Source organism: Falco naumanni, chromosome Z (genome assembly GCF_017639655.2).
Source record: "Falco naumanni isolate bFalNau1 chromosome Z, bFalNau1.pat, whole genome shotgun sequence".
NCBI classification, from domain to species: Eukaryota; Metazoa; Chordata; class Aves; order Falconiformes; family Falconidae; genus Falco; species Falco naumanni.
In genome coordinates this window covers 13,329,041-13,349,956 of record NC_054080.1, presented here as the reverse complement: position 1 = coordinate 13,349,956, position 20,916 = coordinate 13,329,041, and the positions used below count along the sequence as shown (strand labels likewise).

General features: G+C 39.0%; 1 protein-coding gene across 1 annotated transcript in view; it reads right to left on the bottom strand.

The window, feature by feature from the left end:
- Positions 1-1,105: 1,105 nt before the first annotated feature.
- The window catches only part of LOC121081234 (atrial natriuretic peptide receptor 2-like), a 34,631-nt gene continuing 14,820 nt past the window's right edge, over positions 1,106-20,916 (bottom strand). Inside the window, exons 9-23 of the mRNA XM_040580090.1 lie at positions 19,745-19,892; positions 18,216-18,302; positions 17,804-17,947; positions 16,823-16,944; positions 15,028-15,169; positions 11,399-11,451; positions 10,374-10,459; positions 9,306-9,425; positions 8,339-8,432; positions 7,459-7,546; positions 6,567-6,706; positions 5,250-5,402; positions 4,278-4,376; positions 1,816-1,907; positions 1,106-1,270 (exon numbers count right to left, since the gene is read on the bottom strand). Coding sequence (XP_040436024.1) covers positions 1,106-1,270; positions 1,816-1,907; positions 4,278-4,376; positions 5,250-5,402; positions 6,567-6,706; positions 7,459-7,546; positions 8,339-8,432; positions 9,306-9,425; positions 10,374-10,459; positions 11,399-11,451; positions 15,028-15,169; positions 16,823-16,944; positions 17,804-17,947; positions 18,216-18,302; positions 19,745-19,892 — 1,733 coding nt within the window. The remainder of the gene's footprint in view (positions 1,271-1,815; positions 1,908-4,277; positions 4,377-5,249; positions 5,403-6,566; positions 6,707-7,458; positions 7,547-8,338; positions 8,433-9,305; positions 9,426-10,373; positions 10,460-11,398; positions 11,452-15,027; positions 15,170-16,822; positions 16,945-17,803; positions 17,948-18,215; positions 18,303-19,744; positions 19,893-20,916) is intronic.

Here is a 20,916-nt window from a genome sequence, read left to right as displayed (position 1 = left end):
ACCGTGTGTTAATCAATTCGGCTGGACCTGGCTAAACTCTTCAAAATAGATTAGCCCTGAAAGTTTATGTATTGCCGTAAATAAAACACTAAAAAGTATAAACAGGGTCCACTGTATATATGCTTTGTCTTTAAAGAAAGTCAACACCAGCAATGCTTATAGATCCATGCTCATCAACAGATCACTACATGTGTAGTGCTGGGTCTCTCTTTACAGGAAATGCTTGCTCAGGAATGACCTTTTCCAAACTGTGTCCTAAATTACAGAGTGACTCAGAGAGCTGCCGGATTTTGCAGTCAGACAGCTCACCAGCTACAGTAGGTTCACTGCCACTTTAGTCAAAGCAACTCCATAACGTAAGCTAACGTTAGGAGCTTTTTTTCAGAGAAAAACCAGAGCAGGCAAAGAGCAGCTGAAATGGACTCTCTTCTGCTTAACAACAGTGTGCAATGTCTTTCATTTCTCTCCCAAGACATTCAGATCTCTGTACCATGATGGCAGGTGTCACTAAGTGTTGACTCTACGGGAATACTCCGGCCTTTCTTCTTAATTCTTTTCTCTCTGCTCCAGGCAATGGAGATGACATGGAAGCAGGAGCACAAATTCTCATTTCAATTTGTGTCCACTATGACAGCACTGCTTCATCCTCCTCTTTCAGTGGGCCTTGCTCTCTAACACAATACACATCTCATTTTTCCCTTTCATAGCACGAAACCAGTCACAGCCGCAAGGTTTATCATTCCGCTGAATAGCAGCACTACACTGCTTCCTTCTTTCCTGTGGGAGCAGCTTACAGGCTGGAATGTCCAGCCAGCTGGTTTTGAGGTGATGGAGGCTTCTGGCAGGGGATTACCCAGCAGATCCAAACCAACAAGTAATGCTGGGAGCTACCTTCAGCCCTAGTGTCTGGTGGGTCTGTCTTATATATAATTTCTCAAGACAAATTTTTGCTTTTTTTGTATTTTTCCTGCCGCTGATGGGAAAGCAATACCTGTAAATAAAATCTGAGCAAATACATCTCCAAGGCCAAAGGGGCGGACTGTTTCTTTTCTTACTTTCTAATTCAGCAGGATGACCTAACAGACTAACAGGAGGTAGCGAGTGGCTAGTAAGCAGGACTTGAGAGAGGGTCACTGGGAAGAACACCTGGTAGCAAACTAAACAGAGCTCTGTTGGGGTCTTGAAGCATCACAGAAGTGCTGGTGACTGCCTTCTGGGTGGCAGAGGCTTTCTTACCTTCAAGCCAGTATGTTACCATGTCTCCTTTCCCCTAAGGAAGAAAATGAGTCATGGGGTTATAATACTATGCATCACTTTTGTAATAATAATCTTTTTATTACAACTCAAAGCAAGTCCCAAAAAGAGACTAATGTGCCTGTCAGCCATTTTACATACAGGAAAACCGAGGCATAAAACTTTTTCTTAAAAGACAGTAGCAGCACTATAGATTAAAATTTTTCTTTGTAGTCCCATCCAAAACTGCGTCCAGAGGTATGTTAGCCCTGAACTCTCACGATGTTTTATGATGTCTCTGAATGATCTTTTTTGACTTCAAGCCATTATGACAAAGTGACATGCCACACACAACTTCCAAGTTTGACTAGGTCCTTCATCTCTGAATTACCAGGGCTGTCCTGTGAATGAGCTCATGGAATTGGTCTTGGTTTGAAACTTAAGCCTGTTCTCCTCAGGGACAGGAAACAGTTTAATGCAAGGACTCAGACATAGAGGACTGCATGGGCTAAAATTCAGGGACTCCAGAGTTCTTTCACACTCTCCTTTCTGAAAAGCTGAGTATAAATGTTGCATACACACCTTGACTTGTAAATTCCCACGGCATACTAACACGTACTCTCCAATCTGCTCCAACAGCTGGTACGCACTTGAACTGCACTGTATTTTAAGAGCTGGAAAGAGACAACTGTCATCTGGTAACAATTTAAACATCTAACACAGACCCATCCCCCTCTATGTGCCAAAGATATCAAGAGTCATTAATGAAGCCCCCCTTGCTTTTTTCATGTTTTTGCTGTCATTCCTCTGTTACTTGGAATGATAGCACTCAGGCTCCAGTGTCCTGGCCTCTCTCTGAGAGCATCTCAGGACAAATAGGTGGCTGTCAACAAACACTGCTCTTCACATCCTGCATCTAATATTATTTGTCTACTCTTCATAGCTTCCTGGCTGGAGTTACTGATAAGCATGCTTTTCATCTTGGGAAGAATACCACATATAGTTCTACCTCCTGGTCAATAAAGAACTAGCAATTTCTTCGCAAATAGTTTTCAGCAAACTCTAAACTTTAAAGAAACTACCATCCTTGCTCTGCTTCCAAACCTGTAAATAAAAACATGATGAAGAGACCACATTACCATAATTCCACTATCTTTTTTTTTTTTTTTTAGAATGTGATGTTTCCTTGGTTGAGCATTTATTGTCATGTAAACCCTGGCTGTCTTGCCTTTTACAAATGATGGAGGAAAGACCAAGGAGGAGGACAAATAGAACAAATTCTGAATACTCCTACTTTTGCCAGAAGCAAATTTTTGCCAAAATGCCAAAAAAACCTTGGTGTGTTTTTTGGGGTTTTTTTTTGCCTTTAAAATTCTGCAACACAGATTAAATCATTTTGCTGCCTTGAAAAAGATCTGAGATTATAGCAGAACTGGCTAAGATTTTCATACTTATTTTTCTTATAGCAGAAAATGATAGATTTGTAATATACACCTTGGTTTTGTTTGTTTAAATGTTTTTTATTGGAAGTCTCAAAAAACCTGACACCTGTTCACCAGGAAATGAATGTTTCAACATATTGAGGTACAGATCTCTGAAATATTCTTTCCAGTACATATTGGTATCTTAACTGGTCATCCAGTGATCCCACCTTGGGAACAAGACACTAGCACTCAGATTCCAGCTGATAGCAATTTTAATTTACATTGCTATTAATTAATTAATTTATAAAGTTATCATCTTAGGGTTAAAACATATTAATGTAATGAGATCCTCAGGCTTATGTTGCTGGAGAAAGAAGGAGGTAGAAGAAAGACTTAAAAGATAAAAAGCTCTGTCTTTGTATGTAAGTTTATAGTGTTGATGTGCCATAGGAAAACCAGACTGACATACAGAACAGAAAAAGATATATGAAGAAAGATGGAAGCAGATTTTGAAGGCATTAGTTCTACAACAGTTCAGATGAGATGACACAGGACCCTGAAAGGAGGAGGAGGAGGAGGAGGGGGAGGAAAGGAGTTTTCTGGGACACTGACAGAAAACTAAGTTATGTGTGTTCCATTCAGTCTAGCATTTGCTTTTGAAAAATGTATAGAACAGTGAGAAGGAGTAGATCCTGGCTGATTCTCAAACCCTCAGGCTAAACCTTCACATCTGTCATGTAGGACCATTCTGCTTTTCTGGCCTGTTTTTAGTGGATCATGATAGATGTTGAAAACATCACTTTTTATCATGAAATTAAACTTGAAAACACCTTAGATTTTGTCTGATTCAAATCAATTTACAAAGCATTGCAATGTGAGCCATAAAACTATTCAGCTTCATTTCATGAATGAAAGAAACAAAAACAAGCCATAAAGGTTGTTTGACCTTGAAGCTTTCTTCACCCCCACCCCCTTCTTCTTTTATTTATTTATTTATTTCCCCAGTTCTTGTAGATCAGGCTAAAGTATTTCAGAAGTTGAGGTTCAAATGCTCATACAGGCTAAATATGAAGCTTGCTAACTAAACATGGAGCTCTGTTATCTCCTGGGAAGAAGTGAAAGGGAGGACATCTCCATGATTTAATCTCTAGAGATTTATGTCTAATCTCTTTGCTGGAGGACATATATATATCATCTTTATGCTGCTTAAAGGCACTTACAGCTCCCATGGTGTCCTACCACCTCTTGTATTCTTTGTTAAAGAAAGTTATGAGTGAAAAAGAGGAATCATGAGAATATTTGTCTGGGTGCCAGGAATGAATAGAAACAGTGAACATATACACTTATCTCTTATTTTATCTGATTCATATCCTTTTTTATTGTAGAAAACTTCAAAACCATGAAAATCCCTCTCTGAGACTTGGGGAATGAGGGAACCATGTTACAAAGATTGTAGTGAGTATCACTGGCATGATTTGCCCGTAGGCAGATTGGACCCAGAAGTCAACAGCCTCCTGAGAGGATCTGCAGTCATTTAAACAGGACAGGACTCCGCATAACATTTTTTCAGAGCTCATTAAGGGATAGTCAAAACCACATCTGCAGTTTGTTCCTTGTTACCTTCACTGGTGGATTCCATCCTGGAAGCTGTGTTCACAGTATCTCCAAATAAACAATACCGTGGCATTTTGGTCCCAACAACTCCAGCTACAACTGCCCCTGTTAAAGAAAAGAAAACAAGATATTTTGTGGTTTACCATCACATAGTCAGTCATACAGCCTCATAGCTGCTTCCTACATTACCTTTTATCTCGTTCATTAACGAGAGACTGGTTGTCAGTATTGTTTTACACAATGACAGATGGCTTCCAGAGCATGGAGGAAATTGCAAAACGGCCTCAAAGGAGAATGATGGGGGAAGTGATGATGGGATGGAGGAAGTGTGCATGAATTAAGGCATCTGCGGAATCATGTTTCAACATGACAATAGAACGTTTTGAGGAGCAGTGAGATGGGAATGCTGCCACCAGGAACTATGCATACAGTGCTCACCACACACATGGTGAACAAGACCAGGAAGTAACCTGTCCCTGCTGAAGGCAGAAAATGAGCATTTTGATTCCTTCATGTCAGCCCCATTAAAATACAGAAGATATGCTCTCTTTCTGAGACAACGTAAGCTGCTTAATTTGCAGGTGCTGAGCAATGCACATGTCCCACTCTGGCTGGCTGTCAAGAAGGAGCTGCAGCCACACATCAGTTTAGGTCAGGGAGCTGGGAGTCCGAGAGTGAAGGCTAGATCAAAGAGTCAAGAAGCAACTCACTGTTTAGAGAACAGCTGAAAAGGACAACAGACACAGAACGGCAGTCCTCACTCATATCAGCAAATACACTGGGGGTATTTAGTGTTTCCAATGTTGTATTCCACATTGTGTTCCCATTATTCCAGGTATCCAATATTCTGTTGGGATGACTTCTGTGAGGTGTTTCACCCCATGTCCAGAAATCAACTTCATTTTTAACAGAGAGGAAATGCCACTACAGGAACATTTGTTAAACCAGAGAAGGACTCTTGCAGCCCTCTCAACATACCTGAATGGATTCCTGCTCTTATCTTTAGGAGGGTGTTGGGCTTGTGTGGGATCTTAAAAGTCTTGCAGACGTCCAGAAGGTCTAAAGCCATGCTTGCAATCTCACCAGCATGAAGGATCCCATTCTCTTTGGGTACTCCTGATACCACCATATCTTAACACAACAATGCAACTGTGTTAACCTTCAGCATTACATATGCATTTACCAAAGGATGCTGCCTAAGTTAGAAAAAACAAAGCCCTTTTCCTTCATATCCTGCAGCACAGTTGTGCCTGCTGAGCAGAGAAAACCAGAAACAAATGAAGGATAGGGCAACAGCTCATATGTGTAATTACCCTACCTCTATAAAATGTTGGATTTCCTTCTTAATTTTCCATAAGATTTATTCCCTCCTGCCTTTTCTTCCTCCCCCCTTCCACTGAGGGTTCTTGAAGTGGGACAGGTAGTGGAAAAGTGGCTTTTGTCTTTGGGTAGATATTATAAAGACAGATAATGATTCCCACTAGGCATTGTGCTATGCTTCCTGCACTGACTTCTACTGTGTAGGACAAGAGGCAGGTTTCTTCAGGATCCCTTGGGTGCATTTGTTCAGGAATTCTATGCTTCAGAATGTGCTTAACCATGCAACAGGAAAAAAAAGCAGGGTTTTTTCCCACATCTTACAGAATTTCCTGTTCCATCCAAAAGTCCTGCTAAATTCTGCTAGGTGTTGGATGGAACTTAGTTTTAATCCCCAGCAGATTCCTATGGAAACAAATTGAAAGCCATTTAAAAAAAAAAAAAAAAAAAAACAACAACAACAAAAAAAAAACCCAAAAGAAGAGGCATCCAAGCCCTTACAGAGTATTAGGAGAGAGGTTTGTCATGGTCTTTGCAAAAAAGACAGATAATAAAGCTTATGGAATGACATCTGTGCTGTCGTGTAGAAGGCAAATTTTTCAGCTGTGTTCTTGTGAAACAGACGTTGCTAACCGGGATTAATCTGCTGCCAAGGTTTAAAGTCAGACCTTACAGGTAACAGGAATCAAAAAAAAAATCAAATAATCAAATAAAAAAAATAAAAAGCAGTAGTTTACTCAACTTCTTTGTCCCATCCACATATCCTTCAATTGTAGAAATTATGAAAGGTAGGCAGGAAAATGTTCCTAAATTTTGCTAGGACTTTGCTAGGACATCACCCCTAATTGTTTCGTGTTGTCTTCCCATTCATAATAAGCTTTCCAAATTTCATTCATCTCTTCTTCCTTGTCATCAAGTCAGTCCCTATCCTGATGAAATACCCATGCCCCATCATTGTCCACCACTCCAGGAACTTACAGGCATCTCCTATTGTCTCCACCTTATAGACATCATAGTTATCTATGATTTCATCAAAAGTGGTGTAAAGCTTGTTCAAGAGATCTACCACTTCATAAGGTGTGCTGCTGCTGGACAGCTGAGTGAAACCAACAATGTCACTGTTAAAACACAACAGAAAGAGCATACTCATCGACTGTCTTAACTGTTGCAGATTGGTGATCCTAAACACATAGCAATCATTTCTCAGTGGAACTGCCTCAACCTTCTTTTTTGCAGTGTTTCTTTCACTAAGTAACTTAAAGAATCATTTTGTATTCAGACATTTACTTAAACTGAAAACAGACTTCTTCCATTTAACAGGACTGACTGATCTAAGCCTTTTTGCTCACCAATGCAACAAACCATTTTCTACAGCTAGACTCCGCCATAAACTAAGTTGTCTTCAATTTTGGGTTATGTACAAATGAAAAAAGGGAACTTAATATCTGTCCATTTATGACAAGTGAAGACATGCAATTTATACGTTGCTTCATGCACACTTAACAGGTCAAAGACTAAGTCCATGTGGACTCTAAGGATAGACAATTTTCCTTCACAGCTAAATGCTGGAACCTTTACTCATGCCTGCTTATGAAACATACATGCAAATGTGTGTAACACACATAGAGTGATGTGTTGTTGTGTGTTAGAGCTCCACAGTAACCTCATTTTTAATTTAACTAATTATAAGGAAAAATGGAGAGGCATGAGAATATTGAAAGACACTGGTTTGCAGTCAGATGTTGCTACCTGGTATGATAAATGGCAGTTTAGATAGAAAGCTTGTACTTCATTAGGAGCTTCACCCTCACTAGGATCCTAGAAGTTTCTTAGTAAGATAGTTCTAATCTTATCTTTCATTTTTGTTTACCTGAAAAAAATGGTGGCACTTAAGTAACTTTGAGCTTGTGCATGTTTCCCCTGCCTGAGATCATCTGCTACTTGCTTTGGCAACATACCTGTTGTAGAAAACAGAGCATTGTTACTCTTTTGACATGGATAAAAGCACACAAGAAAGAGAACATGTTTGTTTAGAGGTATAAAAGCAATGTTCATAAATGTGAAATATTCTGAAGGTGAAAGCACTCTTTAGCTTCAAAAATCTTCTTTGCTGTAATGTTAGAATTTACAGTAAATCTCATTGATAAAATTCCGGATTTTTCAGATGACCCGTAACTTTCAGTACAAACAAACCAATATTTATACATTCCAAGCCAGAGTAAGGTGGGATTCTAATAGTGTGACTTGGGATATTACTAACTCCTTTTCTGTCAACTCTGTGTTACTGTTTTTTTCCTGTCTTAGATTTGTTTACTATCTCTTCTCTGACTTTTTTTTATCTTTATTTCACCTATCTTGCACGTTTACAGTGCAAGTCCTTTTTCTCTCTAATGTGTTATACCTGTTCCTTTAAACCTTTTTTCTTGTGGAATTCTGGAAGATACACTGCCGTCAGAAGTAACGTCAGTCCAAAAGCAGTTCCCTAATGTTTATAACTATCGAGAAGGACTGCCAAGCAAGATCAAAGTGAGAGCACTACAGATTCTGGAGCCATTCAGAGTGCATTGATTTTCAGGGGGAAAATATAAAAAGTTGCTAAGTATCTTTCCAGTTTTGCAAGGAACAAGTATATTAATTCATTGCCAACTAAATGTTATCTATTAAATAATCACCTATCAAAGGGCTCCTGTTTGTAATTAGACAATCAAATTATTATTGAGAATATACAGTAGTTTTGTTATATAACTTACTATACAACAGACGATCAGTCTTCTGTTTTTCATGCATTAAATCCTGGGTTCTCTCAGAAACCAGTATCTCCAGATGTTTGCTGTATTTCTCCATCTAAATAACATAGAGAATTGCATAAAGTAATCCTTTTACTGAAACAGGTTCGTAATTGGATAGGATTTAAGCATTTGAATAATTCTGCTTTGAAAACGTTCAGATAAGCAAAGGCTCAGGTCTGAGATAACTCATTTTTTCTTACAGAATCCAAAGACCAGATTTCTCCCTAGGAAAATTTACGGTTCTGTACATAAGATAGTTGCTTACATGTAAGAGGGCAGAAGCCAATTCCAGACTTTTCAAAGTCTATGTAAACATTAGGGATCAAACCCAATGTAGACACCAAGCTGCAGATATAAATTAAAATATATTACCAAAACCAAAGGTATCTGACTCTCACTCCTTTATCAAAAGCTCACAATGCTGTTTCATATACTATCCTGCTATGCTACGCTATGCTTTTTGCATCCTTGCTCTGTGTGAGGCAACAGCCTGTGGAGGCAGAAGCATCTTTTCTCTGCTGATGGGCTTAAGATGCTCTGCTCAGAATGCATCTGTAAACATGCCAGTTGTGGCATGCATGGATTCTATACCCCCAGTACTGTGAGGACACCACCAAGCCACTGGAAAAGGGGGATGTAGTTACCTGTGAGTACATTAAAAAACAAACAACACTTGACTGAAGAAACAAGAATGTTGAGCCACAAAGAAGAGAAGAAAGTTAAGAAAAACTGACAGAAATGGAATGAGAAGGAAAGCTGGGTCTCAAGCAGAACTGCAGCTACAATCAGCCCACCAGGGCTGAATGAGACTGTGGAATTTCTTACCAAACAAGGGGTATGAGATTAAAAAACAAACCTGAAGGATAGAGGTGAAAGTTAATTGCAAGGGAGCATATTGACTTGGATTAGATTAAAAAACTAAATTTACCAGAGTCATCATCATGTCAACAGGGCTAACTTTATTAGGATTCATCTTGTACAACATTTTCTTGACTTGTTCAAATGTAGGCCTTTGGGCTGGATTATATTTTCTGCACCTTCTGATTAACTGCAGCAGGGAAAGAGAGTGAGAAAAGCAAACAGCCCTTTGTCATCCCAAGCATAGGCAGTGTTTCTAATTAATACTACTATTTTCTCAGTGCAAACCGTGCATGCAGAAACCCTATCTGCAGCTGATGAAAAGTGGCAGAGTTATACTGATTCAGGCTGAACGAAGGGTATTAGTTCATGAAACTGCTGCTGTGGGAAATCATTAATTAGATGCTCACGCTCCTTCTGCCAAACACTGCTTAAGCTCTTGTCTTGTGTTTTAAGACAGTATTATGCTGTTAGAGTCACGTACTGTCTTCAGAGAATTTGTCTGTACACAAAATTCACAGAAGATTAAAAACTCAACTACTTCTTAAGAATGTTAACTCCTACCTAACATCCAGTGCTGCTTATGAGGTTTGTTGCATTTGGGTTGCTACAAACCACCAAATGTGAATTATACAGCTCTTTAGCTGAAATAAGGATGCCACAATCTTATTCTGTTCTGATTTAATTGAACTGGAAGGAGGTGTACTTTATTTTATTACTGAACACATAGATCTCATGCATGAGAATCAAACCAAACTCGTACTTTGCCTGAGATACATACTTCAGTATTTGAAAGTCCTTTGCCAGTAAGCTAAATAGATATTAATAATATAAAATATGTATGGAACTCAACACTTTATAATAAAGTGAAAATGCACAAAAATCAACTATTTAATATTAAAAGCATCATTTAATACACTGACAGTTTAAGGGGACAGCTGAAACTTTCAATTTGTCAGAATGACAGGGTTTTTTATTGAGGATGTTAAAGCATTTCATTGCGCCTTGTTTGAGATACACTTCTTGATTTCTGAGTTGTTTACATTCATCAAAGTTAATATTACCATAAAACTTCTGTGACATGCCTTAAATTCACTTCAGTTGCAAACTTTTGTACACAACATTGTCTCTTACTCACCTCTATGTAATCTGTGGGACATGGGCAAGAATTCTCAGCCTTTCCTGAAATTAATTCCGCCAGAGGTGGGCACCAAGAATATTCAGCTGTATGCACATCATCTTTCTAGTGTAAAAGGTATTGGAAAATGTTGAAACAAGTGTTGTGTTTTTCATACCACCCATTGAAAATATGTTACTACAATCACAACTACTTTTATGATGTCTTCCCTACCACTTCCGGATCAGCTGAGAGTACAAGAAAAAAAATAACAAACTGGGATATAACCCAGTCTAAACTGGGTGGCTTTGTCTAAAAGCTTTTTCATGGTTAAAATAGTTTAATCTCAGTGTTTATATGAGGCAAACAGCTTTTGAAACAAATGAACAACTGGTAAGATATTGGGAAACTTTTGAGAAATCACAAGGCCTATACTGGTCTGTTATCGTAAGCTGTCAGAAATGAAAGGATGGCAGCTTCAGATCTTCATCGTTAGAGATCTTGTTAAGAAATTTTTGAGACAGAACATAGTTACATATCCAGAATATCTAGTTTCAATTTTAAGGTCCATTTTTTCTGTTTGCTATTTAGCACTGATCACAGGACATGTGCAAAGATGACATTTTCCTTATTGACGGCAGTTTACTTGCTCTTCTAGCACATTCTTATCACTGCAAGACTCCACTGAAAGTGCTGATGCATGGCAGGAAAGAGAAGAAACAACAGGAGAAGACAGAGGATGTTATGGCATGCCTTCCCTCTCCACCCCGCTGTCATTAAGCTTCACAGAGCTAACCAACAGGCAGTTCTGGAGCTATACTGTTTTTTGTCATACACTCTTCTTCAGAGTCCTGAAGGGAATACTGGTAGATGCATGAGGAAGCCCTGATTGCATGTTCCTTTCAAACTGAACTTGCACCCACAAAATCAAGAGGAAAATGCATGCTCAAAAAACAAATCAAAGATGCAGTTACTCAAAGTTTGGTTTGTATCTTCAGCAGAAACAGCATAAAAGTCATCATGCAAGCTTCAAACTTTATCTTTACTTACTGGCATAGGGTCATTTCTTGTGGCAATTTCTAGTAAAATGATGGCGTAACTGCAGAGTAAAACCAAAACAGAATCTTAATGAAATAACAGTTAACGAAGTCAGTGATTTCTTCTTTCCGTGATTTCTTATTCTTCTCCATTTTATGTCTGAAAGCCTAGTATTGCAAAAGGGAGAATGGCAACAGTGCTGCTATCTGTTACTGCTCTGTGTTTTCAGACATCTGTGACTGATCATTTCATAGCAGTCTCTTCTCACAGTTATTGGTCTCAGAGATGATGCATTTGAGTTTGGTAGACAGCAAAGCAATTTCCTCTGGAAGAATTAATGGAATCCAGAGGGGTATATGCAGGGACTTACATGATACCTACCAATTAAACATACAGGTCAGGTTTGTGCTGTAATCAAGGGGCAGAAGCAGGTTCATCAAGATCATCAGCTGGAGGATTGGCTTCTTTTCAGTATAGATCATTCTTCTGGAAAATCTCCATAAAGTCAATGATGAGACAGTGTGTCCCGAGTAGATCTTTTACAGTAAGCAGTTCTGCTCATTCTTTCTGAATGATATTTTTATCATTATCATTTTCCCCAGATGAATCAAGGTCAAGCACATTCATCAAGGGTGAACAATGGAAAAAATGGGTTAACAACTGGGTATTCAGTCTCCTTACTGAATTCACTAGGATTTTTTGGAACAGCTATATCTATAGAAGCCAGCACCTCCTCCAGCCAGCACTCCTGATAAAGGTGCTCTTGCCTCTTTGTATATTGAAACTGTGTAATAATTAACTCCCTAGATGCATCTCTAATTGATAACATTTATTTTTACAGGAAATATTGGTTTGCAATCTGTTGTATTGCTAATGTTGCCATGTTCTGTAAGGCATTCTGGCAGTATAATGGGGTACGTCTATCTTTCAGTCCACTCATGGACCACCACGGGCACATAAAATAATGCATATATAAACCACACTGAGTAATGTAGAAATTAATCTGATGATATTTTTATGTTAATTTTGGGTTGATCTGGTAGTAGAAAGGGATACCAATCCTGGTGAGACAGAAAAACTGAAACAGATTATCAAGGAGAGTAATTAGATGATGGTAATTCAGATAAAGCAGCATTGATTTCATTCAGCCTCAGCAGCACTGGTCAAAAAGGTCCTAACACAGTAGATAGTGAAATTCACATCACGATTATAAATAAAAGGAGCCAATCTAGGATAAACTGTGACTGGAAGCAGCCTTTTCAGCTCAAACAGGAGGTGCTTTCATGCTCTGTTGTCATTTCCATTTTAGCTTTCCCATCTGACCAACACATTCCCTGGAGAACTTTAAAAGCAAGTGAATCATCTGTATGAGCACACAAAATTACAAGTTCTACTCCTGCAGTTTCTACTAATTTTTTGTTTGGGCTGTACCTTCAGGAATTTTAATGGAATTTTTGCACAGATAAAAGCTAAGGACTTCAAGACTGGGACACTGCTCCCTGGCCAGCAAGTCCACCACATACATGCTCAGGAAGGTTTAGCACCTGCTCATATCATTAGCACAAACTATGTTAAATGCAGGTTCTGAAGAACAACTCAGTTAAAAAAAGAACCTTTCTAATGCTACAGGATACATCTCTTTCTTTCTTCCCTGGCTGCATATTGCTCTTTTCCGTTTTCTGATTTCATTTCTGACTGTTTTTTGGTTTTGACCAAGAAAGGATTAACTGCAGTACAACAAAAGAAGACCTGGATTTTGCAGACATGGGGACTGACAGCAAGATAGATTCATCAAGCTTTCACTGAATCTGTCAAAAGTTCATTGCAGTCACCTATGATACGAGCAAATCAGCTCTTAGCACTATTTTAATGGGAGTCCTTGGCAAGAAATGGCTTCAGGAGGCCAGGTTGCCTGCAAAGTCAAGTAATGATACCTAACCTGAACAGGGGTAAAGTGTGAACCAGACAAGCACCAAGGAAACATTTTCTTGAATGTGTTTTGTCTGTGGGGCAATGATAGACTGCAATGCATAAGGCAATCCAAACATTAATGTTTAGTTGGAGGACAGCACTTTCTAGGACGAGCACACGCTGAAAAAGTGAAGACTGACAGAGGGTAAGTGACAATAGCCAGAAATACCCGTTCAGTGTATTCATCACAATACAGTGATGAACTGCCTTTAGCTGAGCTATTCTGAAGCAAATTCTAAGGGCTTGTTTAAGCCTATGGATATAAATACTGTTGAGACCTTAAATTCTTGCTTACATAATCTGATAAAATGGATTACAATTAATAATGTTCTGGCAAATAGTCATACATTTCTTTACAAGGGAATAATGTGCATTAATCCAGTAAATCTTATATATAAAATCATGTCGTCAGCCAATATAATTTTTAATGAATCCTAATTGAAAAAAGGGGAAGACTTAAACAACATTCTCTGTTTCTGCCACTAATTTTTCAATATAAGCCTGACAATAGTCACCTAAGGCAGTAAACATTTGTTGTGGCCTAGTGTAGGCCAGAGGAAAACTCAGAGCTTTTGATAAAAGGCAGTAATAGCTGCACTTTGGTAAATGTTGTTGATAAACAATGCTAATAACCATGCCACCTTCTGCTCCAGTGTGCTGCATTATCAGCATTTCAATCTTTACTTCAGTTCCAGTTCTTTACATTCTGCTAGCTACCAAAGTCACCAAGAAATAGAAGACTTCTGCTGCACTGGGAACGTGGCAAGAAAAAGTAAGAGAAAAGAGCCATAAAACATCGTGTAGTACCATTCTGCATTTCCCCCTTTCAAATGCTTTCAGCAAACTACTAGATATAAGCTGACAGAGGAAGTGTCATTGGTATGAAATAGGATACACCAAGAACACAGTGATTTTCCTACTTTATACAGAAAAGTCATGCAATAACCAAGACATGTAGGTAATTTTTTAAAAATCCTAGTTCAATGATTTTTTCATTGTATTATTACTCCCTGAAAATTCAATTGTAGTCCCACTTGTCTGAGAAGTGATTGGATAGAAGCTATCCATCACTGGCAAGTCTAAGCCTGATAGCCAAATAGGCCATTGTGAAGTGATCTTCCATAAAAGAAATGGATTTATTCACTAGTGCATCAATTCCTTTTCCTACCACTATTTTTTTCCCCCTGAAAACCAAACATTGTCACTGTGTGTAAGCATAACAATAATGTATTGACACTAATTACAGAATTATGGGATGCAGATGTGCATTATGACATCCTGGAAAATTGATGCTATTAACTTTTAAGGTAGTACCATTATTGAAAATAATCTACTTTCTCATAAGAAACAGCAACAAAAATGGATTACTAGATAATAGCAGATATTTATACCTTTTTTATTTACCAGTCCAGAGTAACTCCTTATAAATCATTAGACGAACTCTGCATTTACATAATGTCAGTGAATTCAGTATTTGTTTATCTACCTTGAAAGAAAAGATCCTCTACTATTCATGCTGTTCTGTATTCCAGGGTCAATCCTTTTCAAAATACAGTCAAACATATACCTGGGGTGACCACAGAATTACACTGAGCCTAAATGTGATGAAAGAATATCCAGCTTGATATGAGATTATTAAGTGCAAGGAACAGGAAAAGTTAACTACCTGTAGACGTCTGTCATAGAATTGGGTTCAAAGTCTGAAAGTGAATGGATTTCAGGAGCTGTGTAAATCGGTATCAAATGCTGCTGGTGTGAGCTTGATTCCTCAGGAGAATCTTCTTTTCTGTATGACTGCAAACCGTAATCTACCATGGAATAAAACAGGAATTAAACTATTTAGTGGGTACTTCTCTGAAACATGTGCATTAGTAGACAGCACAACTAGTCTAAAGGAATTAATTTTCCCTATTTGAAGTACACATCTTAGTTTAAAAATAGTGTGTATCTGGTGGTCTTGTCCCCCTAAAGCTATTGCAAATATAGGATCTGGAAACCAAATATTTGAGTGACAATGTATGGCAACAGGGAAGTTGAACTACATGACCCCTTCCAATCAGAATTATTTCATGATTTTATAAAATTATATCCAGAGACCAGGCTCACTTCAGTGCAAGAGTTAGCATGCAAATGCAGTTTTCTGTTTCAGTCATCCCCTGATCCTTATCTATGGTGGCAGGTTGCTAGAATAATTACAAGTTAGATAGGCTAGAACTACTGAAAGATGGTGGGCTTTGCTTGCACCCCCCTAGCTTCAGAATAAAGGCAGTATAAATGTGAAACATCTTTGCAGCTATACTTTTAGCCTAACATAGAAGAGATTCTCAGCCTGTGATTCAGCAATGGAGAGGAGGGAAAAAACAGCTCACTTTTCATTCTGATATAAAGAGCACTCTGTTGAGTGTATGGGACAGGACGCATATGTCTGATTTTGTCTGGAGTGACCTCTAATTAAGATGGTCCTAGGGCTTCATCCTTTATGTTGGAGGTCATCGGAGCTTTTCAAATAGCTCCCACATGGGTTATTTGTGGGATTTGTTTAACGTTATTGCATCCAGATAAACCAAATGAATTCAAATGAATACTTGAAGTCTCTACAATGCTACCAGTTAAATTCTGAACAATGTCACAGAGTTCCCATTTAATTCATAGGAGCTGTGCTAAGGTGAGGCAGTTGATGTAATCAAACTACCTCCATTTTTTTGTGCTTTTCTCCAGAACAGGCTCTAAGCAAAGTAGGCAGTTCTGAAGGCAGCAGGACACTACATGAGTTGGAGCAGCAGGCACGACCCTGTGTAGGAGCCTTAGTCATAGGACGAACCATTGAAAGTCAAATCTCTTGCTGCTTTTCTAAGATGGCTACAGGTTAAAGAGCGTGATAACTTCTTTAGGGAGGAAGTAGAAGAGATGATCAATGTTTTCATTCCCTTTGCTAGCTGCAAACTGAACTAGACCCTCTAGTGGTTTTCCTGTCCTCACAGGCTGCCTTCCTGCACCAGGAGCAGCCCAGCCCTGTAAGTCTGTCTCTAGGAGAATGTGATCCAGTTTTGTGTACAGGACTGGAAAGGTCTGAGTTGAGTCTGCTTTTCTCCATGAAACTACCTTGTGTTTGCCAGTCAGTCAGCATTATTACATGTCTATACAGCACTGTCCATGGCTCAGGTTTTCTCTTTGTATCAAAACTGAGAATGAGATGGAGTTTCTGCTCAGACTGATGTTGGTAGACTCCACCATTTGTGGGATCAGTTGTGTGCATCCATGGCATATATTAAATGACTTGACCTGATAATGTAACATGAAACTTGCTTCAGCACAGGACACTTCTAGTGAGGGTTGATATAGTCAGCATTTCCACATGAAATGTCAGCATGGAGGTGCTTGTGAGGACCGTTGAGTGTAAAATCTATATGCATTAGTGAGTTAGCTGGACAGTTTTGAAATTCTGTTTATCTTCTCTTTACCTGCAATTTTACAAACCCATCGGTCATCTATCACACAGTTACTAGACTTCAACCGTCCATGATACATTTTGTGGTGGTGAAGATAGGCCATTCCTTGTGCAATATCAATAGCAAAAGAAAACCTGAAAGACAAAAATCAGTGAGCTAGCATTTCAATGAAATGTTTCTTCAGTGTGGCTCCAAAGCCTGCTGAAGTTGACAGAAAGTCTATGACCGCGATAGCTTTCAGTTTGTGTCCTCATGCCCATTTTTCCAAAGCACTTAAGGTGGTTTTCTGGAAGCCCATAACTTCTTTTCAGCCGTCTGAGTCCACAGGCCTTTAACCTCTTTTAAGACAGTTGAGTTTCTCTTAGAAATTCTCAGTACCTTTGTATCATTGAGAGTGCTTTCAAATGTTTACAAGAGAATCATTTTTTATTAACTTTCTCACTTTACTTGGAAGGCTTCCTCCATTACAATCTTTTTCTTTGCTGAAGACAAACATAAATCAGAAGTAGAAGGAGTGTGCCAAGAAGATTATTCTCAGAAAAACAGTGTCATTGCCTTTGTGGCAGTTTCATTGACAATGTGAGCCCATTTTCTGTATTGTAAATATAATAAAGCATTTTTAGGTATGCTGGTCATTTCACCAATGTATCTTTGCAAAGGGAGATGCAGTGATTTTTAATTAAATGAGGATGCCTAAGATATTTGGGGGAAAAAATGAAGTTGGGAAGAAAAGTTTAAAACCAGTTCTGCAGTGTAACTAGAGGTGGGTTGAAAAGTCATTGGCTTAGAATGACCAGTACTAAATATATGATTGCTCAAAAACCCAGAAGACAAGTTGGGCTGGATATTTGAATTTACTTTTTTTCTTCTTCATTCTCTCCATATCACAGTGCAGGCCTCTCTATCCTAGAACTTAATCTAAAATTAACATTTTTTCCTAAACAGCACATAGCACAGTTGTTGTCATTCACCTTTTCAAAAGTTTTTTTATACCTGAAGCCCCAGTTCAAAGGTATGTCTTCATTGAGGAGAACATCACTCAGGCTGCCTTTGGGGCAGTACTCTGTCACAATGGCAACATTTGGCACTTCTATACAACCTCCAATGAATTTGCAGAGATTGGGATGGTCAAGTTCCCTGTGAAAATCAACAGAAATCACAGCACACCAGAAATTATCATGGATGTCTGTCTTGTTTTTTGTAGGGTAAATGGAAAACCAAGTGCCTTTTTTTCACAGTGTAGAGAGAAAAGTAAAACAAGCATACAGAAATTCTGATCTCCTGTCAAAGCAAAGGTTGAAAGAAAGAGGAATATGAATTTACAGTCACATTTGGACAGATCGTAACCCCTAAAGAACCAGTGTAAAAATGGAACAACAGTCACTTCTCAGGTTTTACTTCTTACCTCACTTGCTTTACTTCTTTACGTATAGATTTGGAGAGTGTGAATGCCTTCTTCATTATTTTCTTTATGGCCACGGTTCTACCATCGCTGAAACAGAATGAAATGCTGTTCACAGAGTGTTAGGCCAACTTCGTAAGCCAGTCAGACTACAAAAGTGGACTGGATTTTTTTTCTACAGCGGACAGCTTCATGTCTCTGGAGGTGAGGCACAGAATTTAAGTGTGTCCGTATGTGGGTGTAAATCTGAATCTGAGTACAGGACAAGTGACAGGGCCCTCTTTCTGTGATAAGGGAAGCATTAGTGATTATACTCAAGCATCCCTGATCTGCAGATGACATTTAGAATGTAAGAGTGTTAGAGTCAAGAGACAGTTGGATGATGGAGTAGCAGAAAAGGATGTGTCAAAGCTAGTGAAAATGTTCAGCAACATCCTTGCTATCTGTTCCTTCTGCCTGATGTTTTGGAGATCCACCACTGATACTTAACATCTTTTTGTTCTCATGGGATGAAGCATTCTCAGTAATGAAGTAGATGGGTTTGATGGACACCAAAGCAATTTTTCTCGGAAGGATAAAGGAAGCCAATGGAGGTATATGCAGGAAATTTAAGTGATACTGACTATATAAATACAGAGTGCACAGTCTGTGGTATAGCAGATGTAGGTGCTTTGCCAATGAGACTGAATGCTCCATTCTTACACCTTTCATCCTAGATGAATGCATTTGACCTTGATTCATCTGAGGAAGATGATGATGATGAAAATGTCATCATTCAGAAAGAAGCAGTAAAAATGCTCACTGTAAAAGATCTAAGCTGGATGCAGTGTCTCATCAGTGAAGTGACTGATTTTCCAGAACAGTGATCTATGCTGAAAAGGCAGCTGCTCCCCCAGCCGATGATCCTAAGTTCCTCTATCCTGCAAAGCACAGATCCTGCCCTGTGTATTCAAATGGTAGGTATTAACTCCACCTTTGCACGTTTCCTCCCCTACCCCTTAATTATATTATTTTTATGGGGAAAATTTCTTTCTGGATAGCAGGATATGACTATATTGTTTGCCCATATAGTTACAGGATATGCATGTTTATAATGTGACCCAGAGGTGAAATGTTCTATATCTTCAGTCACATCAGCTGGTTTAAGGACAAGATTTCTAATGTGCTACTGTATAGGATGCTATTCTTTAGCGAGAAGAACCTAGCCATGCTTTGCCTGCATTTTAGAAAAAGGAATGCATTAAAGTCTTGCTTTGAAACATATCTGAACAGCAAGGATCATTTGTTAACAGATGCAAGACACATTATGCAGCCACAGCCTTTTAACAAGTCTCCAAGACAAAAGGGAGAAATGACAACTGAAACAGAAGCCTGGCATGTAAAATATTCCACAGCCAGTATGTGTGCATAGGTCGGAACAATGATATTAACTTACTGGATTTGGCCTGACAAAAGAAGTGGCAAGAACCAGAAAGCAAGGTGGAACCGTATCACAGTAGGTACTGCAGTAAATGAGAAATATATTGACTTACTATCTCCCAGTCTGGGTGAAGTACTGTTTCCTGGACATGTTAGCAGCCGCTGTGCAGGAGCTCAGAGTAGTAATACAGCTGGCATTGGAGTCACTGGGCGCTGTGGGAGCACTCATCATGCTTCCTGTTGCTCTCCGTACTGCGTGATCTAAATGGGATGTGGGATCAGAAAAGACACTGAAGATGCATATTATTGTCAAAGCAGAGACTTCAGAGGAAGGCAAATATAGGGAAATCCCCAAATCTTTGCACCTCAACTGGTCTTCTTAAGATAGAAAGCTATTGCTTGGAATGTGACTGCTGCATAAAAAGTAAAAAAGTTCCAGAGGTGATTCATTGCCAGAGATCTTTCCCACTAATGCTCAGGATGTGATGCCAGTTTCACTTTCTGCTGTTGGGATGATTAGCCCTTGCTGCTACTTAGATGTCAAGGACATAACACAGCGAAGCAGAGCAAGCCCTGTGCTGTACTTTGACAAGTCTATTTGGAGCTTCTAGAAGACTGTAAGTTACAGGGATGTGGGAAGTGATTCTGACACCAGAGGGAAGTCAGAGAACAGCAACAATACAGTCAGACAGAAAAAAGATCAGTGATCTCAACATACGTTTTTTAATCTCTGTTGACCATCTCAAGGTAACAAAATGGATTTTAAAACTAATTTAGTGAATTACACGTATCATTTCACCATCTCCAATTAAAACCCAGATTTAGCGGATTAGTCTCAGCATCACTGAAACCTCTCAGCTCTCTCTGGTGTCAGTATCCAATAAGTTGTTGCTGAGGAAGTTCAGTATCTCACCTTCCGTCAGGACTGCCTGTTCCCACAGCATAATACTATCCATATGCAGTTCAAAATTGCGCTGACATTTGGAGTCTTTCTACAGCATTCCAGCAGAAATATGTTACAGATCCCTGAGACAGCTTTGAGAATAAGAGTGTGCGTGCGTGTGTGTGTACACACATACACACACACAAATATATGTATGGTGCAATGCACCAATAAAGAAGTTATCTTGCAAAAATAAAGCTAATTTTTCACAGTGCAGGCTACATACTGTAGGTACACCGCTACTGATGTGTTTCCATTTAGATAACTGTGCATTTCAGGTCGCTATGGCTGTCTTTGAACAGTTCTGCCCAGAGAGACATACTGTTTCCAAAACTCATCATA